This window comes from Pleurodeles waltl, chromosome 5 (assembly GCF_031143425.1).
Source record: "Pleurodeles waltl isolate 20211129_DDA chromosome 5, aPleWal1.hap1.20221129, whole genome shotgun sequence".
Classification (NCBI taxonomy): Eukaryota; Metazoa; Chordata; class Amphibia; order Caudata; family Salamandridae; genus Pleurodeles; species Pleurodeles waltl.
Window position 1 is genome coordinate 975588794 of NC_090444.1, and position 15476 is coordinate 975604269.

The 15476-nt window shown below is 43.3% G+C and overlaps 1 protein-coding gene across 5 annotated transcripts in view; it reads left to right on the forward strand.

Moving 5' to 3' along the window:
- Positions 1–15476, forward strand: part of PHACTR2 (phosphatase and actin regulator 2) — a 786224-nt gene that overhangs the window by 588062 nt on the left and 182686 nt on the right. For all 5 annotated transcript variants that reach the window (XM_069235123.1, XM_069235126.1, XM_069235127.1 and 2 more), the window contains one exon: positions 1847–1927. In XM_069235123.1, the coding sequence (XP_069091224.1) occupies positions 1847–1927 (81 nt within the window). The remainder of the gene's footprint in view (positions 1–1846; positions 1928–15476) is intronic.

Here is a 15476-nt window from a genome sequence, read left to right on the forward strand (position 1 = left end):
CATTTTTTAAAATAAATTCAGACAAGCAACAGATTGTTTTCTGTCTGTATTTATTTGCAACAATCAGTAAAAACTGGGTGTCTCAATTATAAATATAGTACAATTTCAACATGATCTTGATCAACGGCAGACAGTTTTAAATGACAAGATATTGATGAACTAATTTATACTTTTCTATGAACTGTTCTGCATTACTTAGTTCCATCGTTGGATTATACAGGAAATTGATACATAGAACTATTTATGCAAGTGACTAGTGCCAAAGGCATTCATGTACACATACATGAATCAAGCTTTTAGTTTTTTAAACATATTCTTTAAAGTACTAATGCTTAATAAAGTACATTGTGTGTAAATATATATGTTAGATCTCTTCACCGCACTGGACCTTTGATTTATATGATCAATACAGCGAATATGAAGAAGGTGCTGGTGCATTTTATAAGGAAAAATTACTTATTTTCTCTCTTAAAGTGCTACTAATTAATGAAGTGCATCAATATTTCTGGCATTATTTATGAACATAAGTCACTGCAAGGTGCTTGTGCATGTATATTACAAGGGACTTTATTGTGCCACCCAGTCAGATCTCATCTTGAGATCTCTCTGCTTTGTGGACCACCCGTTGCATGAAATATACAATGTTTTTTTAGCCTTAATATCTCAAAAAATACTGAACGGGTTCACACTAAATCACAAAAAGCATGCTTTTGAGATCAAGATCTTGGTGGAGATACTGGATTTGTCTTTCAAAGAAGAGAAGTCTCAAGGAGTCGGCCAGGAGTATTTCTTATTGTTTGCTCTGGAAATTTGACTGCACAGCCTTATACGCTTTCAGCATTTTCTCGGTTGTTCTAGGCCATAGAAAGGGATTTGCAAAAAGACAGATTATGTCCATATGTATTAAAAAGGGGTAGAGGTTAGATGTGATATGCGCAATGGTATTTTAACCACGTTATGCAGCCAGAACGCATGCAGAGATTCTGGTTCACCCTCTTTATATATAATCTTTCTGTTGGAGGAAGCTTGTCAACTCATCACTTACAAGAAGCCATGTGTTGTAGCCCAATGAAAATACAACATATGTTACAGAATTAGGTACACAGCCCCTATATACCACCTTGTAAGTCAAACACTGGGTTTTACTGGTGCCAAGGATACCTGTAACTCTCGGGAGGGAAAGTCAGTGAACAATTACAAGTGGGATCACAAAGGTTTCCTTGGAAATAAGGAATTAGCAATCAAATTAACAATTGTGGGCCAGATTCCACCAGCAGATCTTCATTTTGCCCCAGATTTTCACCTGGAAATTTCGGCTTCTTTCAGCAGGTGAATTCTCTGGGTGAAATTAAAAGGATGCACTATGTTTGCTCATAATGAAGTTCACTTTCATACACAGCTAGAATTAATTTAGTGAGAATAACGTATGCCAATTTTGTGATGTAATGACTGCTGAAATGTTCTTATAAAGATAAACAATTATGGCTGGTAGTTCATGAATAATTTAGAATAAGACACAGTGCCATATTGTGTGGAATTCAAAGGGAATAGAGCAGACCCTGTGTTTGTCATGACAAGTCTGTGCGCAGATGGCTCATAACAAAATTTAGGAGGGCCACCTAAATGCAAATAAATCAAGCCCTATGTCTTCTTCCTACTACTGTTATTAGCCGGTTGACCTATTGGGAATGATATAGGGCCTTCTTATGGCATTCTAAAGTGCTTATATTAATTATTTCACAAGCATGTAAACACACACTCTCCGGGGGTCTTTGCTGCAATGTATTGTCATGTTACGTATGCATCCTTGTATTCAATTAGTTAACGTTGTTTTCTTTTTATCAAGTGTTGGAGAGGAAGATATCAACAAGGCAGAGTAGAGAAGAGCTGATCAGAAGAGGGCTTCTCAAGGAGATACCTGACCAAGGTGAGAAACGGACACATTTTAATCAGAGATCCGCCTTTTAGCCTTGGCATAATTGTTAGCTTCTTCAAGAGAATGAAATAGTCCAGTTTGAAATTCATTCTCTGTGATTTTTATGTCACAAACGTATGAATTACATACGAATGGTTATTTATGTATTTTCCCAGAATGCTGTGTCAAAATACTTTCACTCAGTACGTGGCAGTTAAAGTGCTTCTTTAATTACAAAGCGTATAGAATAAAAAGGATAGTGAAAAGCTAAGTGTGATTGGTTTATTTCTCAACTATGAGCCGTGACCTCTTTTTCAGGTTCTTTAGTGGAAAGAGCCGTGGCACTTTATAGACTTGCATCTCCCACAGTTAGTACCACTTCCAAATGATCTTCTCAATGTTGAAACTGTCAGATGATTGCCTGTTGTAGATCTTAAATACTTTAATGAAAAATAACGAAAAACGTTGCTTCATAGGTAGATTGATCATAGATCATGTTTGTAATAAATCTGTGTATATGTTATTTCTGTAGCACGAACGAAGCAAAAATACATCGGTGCACTGAATACGGTCGAAAGCATCCTTAAAATCAGGCAGCAATAGAAGAGGAAGCTGAGTTGTGGACAGTTAATGCATTGTGATGTAGTAATCAACAGCCTTTGAGATAGGATTACTATTTTCTGTACCTAATTAATAGACGACAAGAGCTCTCTAGCCTAATAGAGATGTCTTTCCTTTGCAGCTGCTTCTGCTTCATATTTGAAATGATCACTAACCTGAAGTAGAGAGAGTGCCAAGTATGGAACGTTTCAATAAGTTAGTCCTGTGGTGATATTTACTAAGACTATTTGAATAGTGACTGAAAAAGGCAAGAGTTTACCAGTAAAAACATATAGCAATTTGCTTGCGATGTAAGTGGCAGGCCCTTCATTGAGGGGCTTAAATATGCAAACACAGGTTTTTCACAGAGCCTTGATTTGGAGCATATGTACCACATATGGATAAATGTAGAGGCTCTCTCTGTCTCGAAGATGGAGGGTCACCCAGAAGATGTAAGATTTGCATAATTGATTCTGTTCTGTTCCCATGTGTAAATACCACTGGCTATAGGTCCTGTATCTGCAGTGTATTGCTCAAAGAAGGCCCTCAAGCTTCCTGTGAGTAACTGAGAAATATATTTAAAAATGACTGGAGACAGTCGAGATTCAGTTGTGTGATACTTGTTAAAATTATTGTTTGAGCAGGCATTTGCCCCACTACCATCTTAAACCTAATAAATCTATGGGTCTGATAACTGGATAAGGAGTACCATTGAACTGAAGTGTATCTAAAACGTAAGAAAGAGCTATTCTTCCTCAGTGAACCGAAAGTCAAGCAAGTAAGTCAATGACCAGAGCACAATGTGGTCCATTTGCTTGAGAATGAGTATCTAGTTTTATATTGGATTTGCTTTCTTGATTCATTCAGTTTGATTGGGTACGCAGTGGGTATCACTTTAGCTGTATTGGTGAGGTCCTTAGCTCTATTTAGTGAGATCATGTGGATTAGAACCAGAATTGATAACACGGCAAGGGGTCAGACAGTATTTTCGGCATGTTTAGGCGACCCAACAATAACTTAATAATTTTATTTTGAAATGTAGACTTTTTGGACATCATCAGAACATCTTTCTGCCTTGAATTTTCTGCTGTCTGCATTTGTCTGGCCTTACTATTTCAGCATGAATGCTGTCATTCCTTTTGTTACTCCAGCACTTGTACCAAGTGACAACCATTGTGTAGTTTCAGTGGCTACTTTCATCTCAGTCAGTACTGATGAGCAAAGTATTCCTGTGTTGTCAAAAAACAATACACAACCGTTGCTAAATGACTGGCTGTTTGGTAGTATTCAATAATGTTTGATATGTATGCCTTTCTGCTTGAGTTTGAATGTGATATTTGGAGCACAAAAGTAACTTTTGTGGAACAGTTTGGTTTAGGTGCTTAGTAACATTAGTTAACATAGGTTTGTTATGTTTTATGCTTTGATGTGGTTGAGACATTTGTAGCACACATTCTGCCAGTATATCACGTCCTCATCTGCCACGGCCAGACCTTGGGTGTGTGCACAGTTTTTCTTAGTATCCCTTGTATGTGCCTTCTCTATAATTGCTCTTCCACTCGATTACTTAGTGATGCATAAATATGCCCTACGTGAGCGTTGCTTGGCCTGACTGAGGGGGTGCACACTCTGGTTTAAGGTGAATAGAGATTAAGTGTATTTTCTTGGTGGAAATTATTAACCATGAGGCTTGCCACAGACGGCAGTCGTTCGTGACTAGAAGCAAGATAAATGGTTTCCTTGTGACGATAGAGTACGTTTATGGTGAGGCTGGACAGAAACAGTGAGGGCAGAACCTATGCGAGGGCATGTACTCTACAGTGAGCGGGTACAGTGAGGAAGTAAGATGGCGTACAGATTTTGGCTGAGAGTGCAAAGTCTTAATTTCTAACAATTACATTTGTTTTTGCTCCCTGTAGTTGAGTAGCAAAATATACTCTTATTCTCTAAATACATAAAAAACAGCAGTGCCTAATACCAAGGAGTAACATAGCCCGATATAAAAGCTTTAAAATTTACTACGTTCAAAAAAGATCCATGATCAAAATAAAACTGCTAAAGAGCAACTGGTTGTAATGATTGCAATAAAATAAATAAAAACGTTTCTATAAAAATAAAAATAAAAGTTAAACTAAAAAAATAGGTCGGCAGAGATCATAAAAACAAAAAATAAATAAAATGGAAAGTCAGAGACGTAAATTATTAATAATTTAGCCGCATAACCCTCATACAACAAAGAAAAGAAGATGAGCCTAAAGTGATTCGTCTCTCCGACCTTGCCAAAGGTCATCAGGTGAGGAAGAAAACAGGAGAAGAGGGGACATCGAGCAGTTGTGTTACAGGAGTAGTGGACTCCTAATTTGAAAATTTCCTTACCAAAATTTTAAAATATCAAGTTTCAAAATAGCTTGGGTCCGAGTGGATGTCAAATCATCAGAGACTTGGAACTTTGCAGAATAGTTTGAAGTGAAGATGACGCAGGTGAAGACAAATGAAAATGTGCTTAAACTTTTGCCAAAAAATGAGTCTAAGTGACTTGTCGAGTGAAATTCAGCTTTAAATAAGGCACTTATGGAAGAAGGAAGCCCAGCAGTGCACACATTTTGCATTTATTTGCATCATTGAGGGACTGCTCTCTTTGCTACAGTGAAGCTTGTGAACAGTGTAGCTATCATCACACACATCATTGCTAGAACGGCATAATAAAAAAAAAAAAATGTGTGAAGTGTAATGCTTATTCTGGAATTAAAGGTTTGAGAAATATTAGGCAGTGTTCACAGTTCTCTCCCTGACTGAAGGGTATTTTTTGTTGTCATTAACTGTTAGTGCTTCCGGAATATATTGTAGTATGTGGTAATGTCATCAAAGGACGTGTGTTACTTTCTTACTTTCTTCTCAGCGCTTGTGACTTGCTGCTATGCTGTTGGTACCAGTTATGGACTGAACTGGTCTCGCCGTTGGTCTTTAGTACAGTAGTAACGGTGGGTACTGAAAGTCCGCACTCTCTGTAATGCTCCTCATGTGTATTAAAGCTTAAGGGCCTGTATCTCCCATGGACCAGTTGTGACCCATATATTACAGCATTATTAGGACTGGTATTGCCCACAGGACCAAAAGACTTAATAAAGAGTCTCAATGATGAACTTAACCTAGGACTATACGGTCTAAGTACAATGGGTAAACAGCAGTACCTATTGAGTCATAAGAACCAGGAAGACGGTTCAAACGATGTACGAATCTGCATTCTCTGCTACCATGGGCGCATCTTCAGTGGAAGGGGGATGAATGAAAGACCGGAGTTTCCTCCTGGCCTGGAAAGGGAGATACTGGCACCATATGGGTGCTTGCTGGATTGGGAGCCGTGCTACTCAAGATAGATGATCTGAAAAGTCCAGAGGGTCATGATACATGCCGTTAGGCTGGATTCACCGGAGCGAGGAGTAATAGAGACCACAAAGCTCTCAAAATGAGATACAGTGCAGTGCCCTAAGCAAACAACACTCAAGGTGCACAGCCCTAGACTAATTGGGGATTACTGAAGACTCCTTGACTCTCTGTGTAAAGGTGGGTGAACAGCCCAAGATTTAATTTGAGTGCGTGTGTGTAGGACGTGTCTAAGTGCAACGCAGTACAGCAGTCCAAGCAGCAAAAAAACTATCCAACCAGTAGTTGTGTTCATCCAGTGATTTTAATAACAATTCTGCTATACCTAGATATTTACAGTATATATAGAATGTAGGATTAAACATTTGAAAAACACCATTCAAGGCATGCAACCTTATACTAAATGCAATACCAATGTGGTGCAGTATGGATACGCTCGGCCACTCCCTCAGTATAGGAATTGACGTCTGAGGTTTGTGGTCACTGGACCAAACCAAACCAAAACAAAGAAATCACAACACTTCATAAAACCAGTGCCCCTCACTTAGTACACTAGACTACACTTAAGTGGTTTTAATGCTCGCAAACCCAAGGGTGAACTTCTAACAACAAGACACAGGAAAGGTACAGCACAATGCACTAAAGAGACTGTATTCCTTGTTCACAAGCGGTTACTGTTAGCAAATGCTAAGGGATATGGATGGAATCTTTTTCAAAACGACGGATCCTAAAACGTACCTGTCAAATGGAATACTTAGGGCCTCATTATGAAGGGACCAGTAAATTGTGATCCCTCTGCCAACACCTGTTTGTGCAGATGACGCTTATGCCCATTTACCGGCCTCTCAAAGTTAATCATCAGCAGGGCAACAAGCCAAAATTGAATGTAGGAAAAACTCCAGGAAAATATCGACATGAGGATTTTGGTGCTGGAAGCACCAAAAATCTGCATATTATGTCTCATTTTGTAGGGCTGAACAACTCGGAATTGACTTTATTTTTTCACCTGTTAAATTCTGATCTCAAGGGTCAGGTTTTAACAGGTGTGATAATTACCGTATCCCCAAAGGGGCACTCTTGACAATGGCTTTTGTATGTCTTCAAGTTGCTTACAGATGTTGGCAACAGTAACAAGTGCAGCAGCAGTGTCACATGTTTCGGTGTGGCTAGAGGGCAATGTTTCGGAGGGGTTACAGTGTTGGTACATAGACTTCATGGGTGCCAGAGGTCACACAGGGTTCCAGATGGACAACAAAGATCCTTGAATTGGCCTGGCTGACTAGGCAATAGGGGCTCTGGACCGTCACACATAATAGGTCAAAGGAAGCAATGAAAAAAAAATACCATAATAAAATGTGGTGCAAATAAGGTCATGCTTGCCAGATTGAGTCACCATCTCCTCAGCTACACTTACTGGATCAGTCTCGAGTGCAGAAGGGTCAGTCACTGGTGCTGAGGTTCATATATTAAGCAGATATTCACCAACTTTGGTATCTGAGGTTGAATTCACAGTTGTCCGCTTCTGTTACATGGTGAGAGGTACAGCTGTCTCAGGTCTTTAGGAGCCCCAAAACTGTACATAAGCCGACCAGCCCTGTCTCTCTTTAGGGGGCTAAGTGGTCCACTGACTTAGATCAAAGCAAGGGGAGACCAACGGGTATCTCCTCTCCCCTGGCTCAATTACAGGCTGATCCTGAAGCACCAGATCTGCAATTTGTAGGATTCCCTTTGTATTAGGGGCCTCTCACACAGTTGTCAAAAAGCAAAGGAACTTTTTATGGGGATGCCACCTACATGGGGATGCCGAGGACTTCTGCCTTTAATCAGGCAATGGCAGTAGCGGCCCGTCCTTTAGGGCGGAGGGGCCACGTCCCCCAGCCCCCACCTTTTGCCCCTCATGAAGAGTGTCTTTCAGGCTGAACAAAGGTCAGCCTGACAGACACTCTCCATGTTCAGCTCAAGCAGCCAGGAGCAGACATGCGCGATTTGCGCACACTCCTGGCTGCCTGAGCTGAACTTTGCTGGGCTGAGGAGGTCACAGCTCCTATGGGCGTGACCTCCTCGGCTCAGCAAAGGTGCCTCAAGGCCCTCCCCTGGGTGACGAGGAAAGCGTCACCAATTGACACTCTCCCTGGGCGCTTCAGGTTTAAGCCCTGAAGTGCCCAGGGCGAGTGTCAATCAGTGACACTTCGGCACAGAGTGGGGTGGGGTCAGCAGTCTCACTGACCCCATCCCACTCTGTGACGAGGCAGGGACTGCTGCTTTCCCCCCATTGGCTGACCTAAGGTCAGCCAATGAGGGAAGGCAGCAGTCCCAACCCTCCTGGGACCTGGAGGCCGAAGGTAAGTGTGTGTGTATGTGTATGATGTTTTAAATTGAATGTTTGGTGCACGCCTGCATGTTTGAATGGTATGAGTGTTGTTAATGGATGTGCGTGCGTGTCTGTGTGTGAAAGAATGAGTGTGTGTGTGTGCGTCCCGCCCGCCCCCTCCCTCCTAAAGCTGCCGGCCGCCCCTGGGCAATGGATTGTCTCTTGGCCTTTCTCTATACCCAGGCTAGCTGGGCTGCAGGGATCTCTTGGCTTCCGAGGACCTCTGTTTGTCTGCAGCTAAGGAGCGGCGCGGTGGTGGCGGAACGAAAAAGGTACATTTTATTATTTATTAATTTTTGCTTGCTCGCACCATATCACTGTGCTGCCCCTTTTCCCTCCCACAAGCTGCTACTGATAATAAATACCCTCCTAGTATTAGGAACCAATTTTAAGGACACCCCATGCTCCTGACGAGAGACCGTAGTGAACTGTGGAGCACCACCTGTGGACTTGCAGGTTGAATACAAGGAAGGAAAAACGAACCGAGCAGGGTGGCACTGATTAATGAGAAGGCACCTGTCCTAATCTCCATCCCCAAAGGGTATGGTAATTTCTAGGCACAACCAATAGGCCTTACTCCGAGGATCAATGAGCATACTGTACCCACCACTAGCTTGATGAGTGGGCAGTCTTGTAACAGTTTAGTTGCAGTGGTTGCAAGATGGTGAAGCTTTCACTTGTGAAACCACGGATTGGTTGTGCTGTCACTTAATAAGCAAGTTCTTGTTTGTGGAGGACAGCCTCAAATAGTGTCTTCAGCTTTTCCATCATGGTAATGCATGATATGTCCGTCTTTGTTGAATGTTGCCATTGGAAATTACATCCGGCTTGAAATATATTGGTTGACCTGATTGTTAAAAAAAAATGTATTTCTATTTACCAAAATAGCTTTTGTTGGCAGCAACTATAAATAACCCCTGGCCCTTTTTGTTCTTCGTTCTGAGTGCGAATTGTGTTCTCAATATGCCAGTGGACTAAAGCATGTATCACATTCACAGCCAGGAGTCTTACACCACCAAGGAGGTAGTGCTGCTCCACTTTGGCTGATGTATGTCGTCCCATAAATAGATGTGACCCGGCCAGGCTGTCTGTGCTTTCCGCGCCAGTTAGTGAGATCCACATTTTGTCCTTCATAGGTGGGATGCATTAAGGGTTGGCTTTCCTCACCAGCAGAGGGCCCCCTTATGCCTCAGGTAGCCACAACACATTTCTATAGACTTGGAAAGAGGTCCTTAAAAGCTTCTCTCGTGCTTGGTAGTTTCCATAAAGGGCGAGAACGCTTTTATTTAGACATAGTGATACAGTTAACCCCAGAACATGGGCTTATCTTTTGTGTAGTGAACTCAGTTGAGATCACCCACTGCTGTTTGTTAGACAATCTCCTCCTGATCCGACTCCAGCAGAAGGTTTTGATACAGAAGAATGTTCTGCCGTACTGGATGGTTAAACATGATGCTTTCACTGTGGTCGGTGGGTATTAAAGCTTAATTTGTGAAGAGCTTAAGAATGACTTTTGGTGAGACGTTTCATGTCCATGCAAGATCAGTAATACCCAGATCCTTCAATGCTTTGCTGCATAAAGGCACGATTCCCTCTTCATCCCACTGAATCAGCCCTTCAACTTTGTTGATTATCTGAAAAACATAAAAACATTAAAACCGTCTTTGATATTCTGCTGTAGTCGAGCTACATATTATTATGCATGAATCGCGCAGCAAACTGCCCTTTCCTTCTGTTATTCCCAAGTTAAAATGTACTTCTTTCTATACCTGTTCAAAATGTGTTGCTTAGTATTTTGCTTTTTCAGTGTTAAGGAGGAGGCATTAAATCTTTAATGTAGCTCTGAAATATATCTAAAACAGATATTCTGCTGGGCCTAGGGAAGAATCTGTATCTGTGACCAGAAATAAGTTTAACCTGTCTCCAGCAATACCGTACAGACATAGTTTGTCAATAAAAAAAAGTTAAAGTAGTGATACGGTGATGCCATTGTGCATTGTCTACTCAAGGGTCCTAATTGTCCTAATTGATCACACTCACCACAGCTTAGTTTCCGTAAAGGGTATTGTCTGAGTTTATGGCTTACTTTTGTGGTGAGCACATAAAATTGTGTATGTGAATGTAATTTTTTTTCTGTGATGGACTATAACAAATAGTGGAGCGCTTTTCTCCTTGTTCCCCGCATCCACTTGTTTTCATTGAGATTTGTGAGCGCTATAAAGTGGCCTCTGACAGCAGTATCGCCTTGAAAATTCCAAGTAAAAGCTGTCACTGTATACCTCAGGCTTGACAAACTTTATAAATACAGATGTACAATAAAGGTACCTCAAAAGATTTCAAAGCGTTTTCTTTTCCTGGCTATTAGATACAAATAATTTGTTATAAGTGGGACAAGTATAGCACAGTACTGAAGCAACAATTCCTTCGTCTGGGTTGTAATTTCACAGACAAACAGAGCGGTAGTTTTTGTAATTCGGCCACCTCATGGGTATCCCTCTGGTCTGTTCGCCATTAAAAGTTAATTGCTTTGTCTTTAAATCTTGGCGCATGAAGTTAGAGTGATGGCAGGGATGTGGAATTCCTATCGCCCGACGCCCGGGACATCTTGTTTGGGGTCAAGGGCTACAAGTTTTTATGTTTACTTTGTCCTTGGGACAAGTAGGCCCAACCCTCTGCAGCACAAACCCTTTGGCTGCCTGTTTACAGAGAGTGGAACTCTCTGCACTTGAGGTAATGTGTTTCCAAAAGATAATGCTGTTCGAACTTGTATTTATGGTTCATTATTTGAAATCCTTCATTATTAGGGTGAGTGCTGTAAATACATTTTTTAAGGTCACACTTCACTACTGACGTTGGTTCCAGTTCAAAAACAAAAACCTGTGTACACATGTTTGAAAAGTTTAGGCTATGAGGCTATGTATAATGCTCCCAGAATGCTTTCTGATTAGATGCAAATGAAGTGTCATTTAGTAAAATATGTTGGTGCATGCTAGTATTTCCCAAAAATATTTCTAATGGAAAATCAGTGTAACGATTTTCAACACGATTATGGGAAGCATGAAAATAAACAAACACTGACAAAGCCAACTGATCTGACATATTTTTATAAGTCTTTTAGTTTCATCAATGCGTGTCTTGTTTTGACATGGCTTTTGTAACACTTTATTGTTGTGGGAGCTATCAGGCCCTCAACACTGTAACAAACACTGGCAACAAAAAAAAAAAACATTTTTGAACTCTAAAAACACACGTTGCCACCATTGGCATAACAAAGGCCCCGCAGCCGCCCTCCTGGGGGCCCCTTCAGCACAGCACCTGGCCTGAGTGAGTCTGGAGAGGGGGCTCCTCCATGTTCTTTGCAAAGGGGCACCCTCCAGTTTCGTTACGTCACTGATTGCCACTGTAGTTCCTGACACTGAACAAAACTACTTTGTGTGCCAATATGCTCCTTGTGGAAGAGCAGAATGCGATCGCTCACAGTAAAGCCAGCCGAAAGAGAGAGAAATAGAAGATCAATAAAAAAAAAATGTTTTGTTAACACCAGACCTAATTAGGGACCAACACCCACATGTAGGTAGCTTTTTGCATGTCGCAAACAGCGACTTTCGCTGTTTGCGGCGTGCAAAAAGCACATTGCGATGCACAAACCCAGTTTTGCGATTCGGTAACCTGGTTACCGAATCGCAAAACAGGTTTGCGACTCGCAATTAGGAAGGGGTGTTCCCTTCCTAATTGTGACTCGCAGTGCAATGTATGATTGTTTTGTGACCGCGGGCGCAAACCAATCGCAGTCTGCACCCATTTCAAATGGGTGCTAACACTTTCGCTAAAGGGAAGGGGTCCCCATAGGACCCCTTCCCCATTGTGAATGTCACTGTAAAAAAAAATTCAGAGCAGGCATTGGTCCTGCGGACCACTGCCTGCTCTGAAAAAATGAAACGAAAACGTTTCATTTTTCGTTTTTGTAATGCATCTCGTTTTCCTTTAAGGAAAACGGACTGCATTACAAAAAAAAACAAAAAAACTGCTTTATTAAAAAGCAGTCACAGACATGGTGGTCTGCTGTCTCCAGCAGGCCACCATCCCTGTGAGGGCCGCCATTCGCAAGGGGGTCGCAAATTGCAACCCACCTCATGATTATTCATGAGGTGGGCATTTGCGAAGCCCTTGCGAATCACAGATGGTGTCAGGGACACCATCCTACATTCGGATTTGCGACTCGCAATTGCGAGTCTCTCTGACTCGCAATTTGCGGGTCGCAAATATGAACCTACTGACATGTGGCCCCAAATTCTTAAAGAAAGTCACAAAAGTGCACCCATGGTATATGTCGTAACCCTATAAAATATTTGTGAACTGTATTTTAGCATGGGTAAATACGATGTGTAGATTTGCTCATGTGAAAATCTATTGAGCATTTGCAAGTTCATTTTCCCTCCAGCCACTTTCTTCCCAACCCTGGAAGAAGTTCTAATTCTGCCATTGTCAGGAGTAAATGTCCAACTTTCTTATTATGGGAAAATATTAGAGAGAAGCTGGTGAAAATCTTTAAAACATACAGGTTAGTAGGTTTGCAGACTCAAAGGCATTCCAGCCCTGGAACTATTGCTTACTGCTTCCTCCAGCCCCAGTATGCAGATCTGCAGAAAGGTGGAAAAATAAGGAAATTGCTACAGTAGGGATTGAAACTGCAAGTATTCAAGCCATACTAAGGTAGTAGCCCTGGCATAATCAGAGACGCTATTATCAGAGCTCTTACATAATGAGATTGCTGCCATAATTTGTCGCCACACTACATGGCACCAAAGGGACAAGTAGATCTTTTTACAGGACAAGTAGATTTGAGAAGCAACCTGTCCCCTGGACAAGTAGATATTTTAATAAATTCCACACCTCTGGATGGATAGTGCGTGAGCTTGTGACAAGTACTCGACTGATATTTTCAGAGGAAAGGGGGGTGCATACAAGGTCAGAGGATAGGCGCTTTACGTGAGAGAAGAGGAAATGGAATGCATACTAAAGGTGGAATAGTGGAGGAAAGATGCTGAAAACATAGGGTGAAGGATAGGAGCTGCATTCATGGGTCAGAGGGTGAAGGGGCTGCATACAGTGGTGGAATAAAGTGACTACATAAGAGGATGGAGGTCAGACAATGAATACACTGGGACCGTGGCTCAAAGAGAGGACACAAGGGGCAGAGGGTAGTTTCATACAATGGTGGCAGACAGCAGAATGCATACGACTGCGGAGGAGAGAGGTAATCATACGAGGGTGGCGGACAGCGTAATGCATACGAAGGTGGAGGATAGAGGAATGCCTTGGAGGGCGGAGGACAGAGGAAGGCATACAATAGAATAAGGTGGCTGCTATATTCACGAGGACCATGGAGGAGTTCTCGAACATGACATAATGTGTGGTTGAGCGTAGTTTTTTTACTGGTTGTGAAGATGGGGTCTAGGGTGTGGCCTGCGGTGTGTGTGTGTGGGGCTGGTGACTAGTTGAGTCCAATGTTGCTTAGGTTGTCCAGGAGATTGGTGGTATTGTGGTCGCTGGGGTAATCTAGATGGAATTTCAGGTCTCCTAGGAACAGGCAGTCTGTCGGGGACCATGAGGTTGGTGATGGACTTACAGAACGCAGGGCAGGGGTCTGGGGTTCTGTATGCCAGGGTTCCTCCGATGGTTGTTTTGGCGCGATTTGGATAAGGAAGTTTAGGTGTTCCGTGAGGTGGCATGCCTCATCTTCAGAGATGGCGCACAGGAGGTTGTCCTTATGCATGAGGGAGATGCCTCCTCCGTGCTTGTTTTGGCGGCCTTTGTGGATCAGTTTGTATCCTTGCAGGGGGGCACAGGTGATGTCTAGGGCCAAGGTGGGCATGAGCCAGGGCTTGGTGATGAACATCAGGTCCAGTGTAAGTGTGGAAACATTGTGCTACATTTCTGTGGCGTGTTTGCAGAGGGATCGTGCGTTGAGTAGCAGGCAGTGGAGTTGTTCCGTGGGATTGGAAGGCGAGGGTGCGGGAGCGGTGAAGGTCTTATTGTTGCAGGTGAAGTGGCATTGGAAGCATGAGAAGGGTCCGATTGGGATCCGGACGGAGGAGATGCAGCAGTTGTTGTCCGGTTCCTGTGGGCCAGGGCCCTGAGTTTGGTGGCGAAGAATCAGAGGATAGCGGGGGAACCAGGTTTCCTAGTGGTGGGCGTGGTCTGGACACAGACGGGCACAGATGGGTTTCGCTTTGGCGTGTCTTTGGTGTATAAGCGGCACACTGACGGTGCAGTCGCACAGCCACCGCCATTAAGTAGGTCCTGGGGTGGGAAGGGGCGGTCAGGCAAAAGCACAGGCAGGACAGCGGGAAAGGCAGCAGGAGAGGTGGGGGGGCAAGGGGCACTGGGCAGTGGCCAAAAAAAGGCTTAAAAGGCAGCAAAATGCCCTGCAGCACCCTGCACCTACTCAGCAGAGTGAGCAGCAGAGGCAGGCAGAGGCAATCTGGCAGCAGGGAGAGCTGGCACAGGACCTGCTCAGTGGGTCACACAACAACCGCCATTAAGTAGGTCCTGGGATGGCACATGCAGAACGGCAGGAAAGGCATAGAGGGGGAGAGAGGCATGGGGCACGAGGCAGCGGCTGAAAAAGCCCCAAAAAAGGCAGAAAAGGCCCTGCAGCACCCTGCCCTCAGCAGAGTGGGCAGCAGAGGCAGGCAGAAGCTGTCTGACAGCGGAGGGAGTTGGCACACGACCTGCTCAGTGGGGTTGCACAGCTGAAGTCTGTCAAACTGAGCAGTGCAGCTGAAGTCTGTCACACATTAGCTGGCCTCACCACCATCCAGCTCTCAGCGCTTCCTCTAGTTCTTTGAATACGGTCATGTTGGCAGACACTTCATGCTTCCAGGCACACACACAGAGATAGACAATGGACAACAATCCTAGAGCTGGAGCGTCATAGACACAAAAGTACCAGTTTGTCATCCTCTGCAGGTTTCCACGCAGCTCAGCCTCTCGTGCTGCTACCGAGCCCAAGGCAATCCACGCTGTTTTACATAAATGACCTTTATGAATATGGGATGGGGAAAAGTAGTGTTCCACTGCCAGCTTTTGTTCACACTCACGTCAAAACACCTGGGAGGAGATCCTTAGCTGCTCATTCACCCCTGGTAGGATGTTTACAATCTCCGTCGGAGTCGGTGCCTAGTGCTACACAAACATACTGTG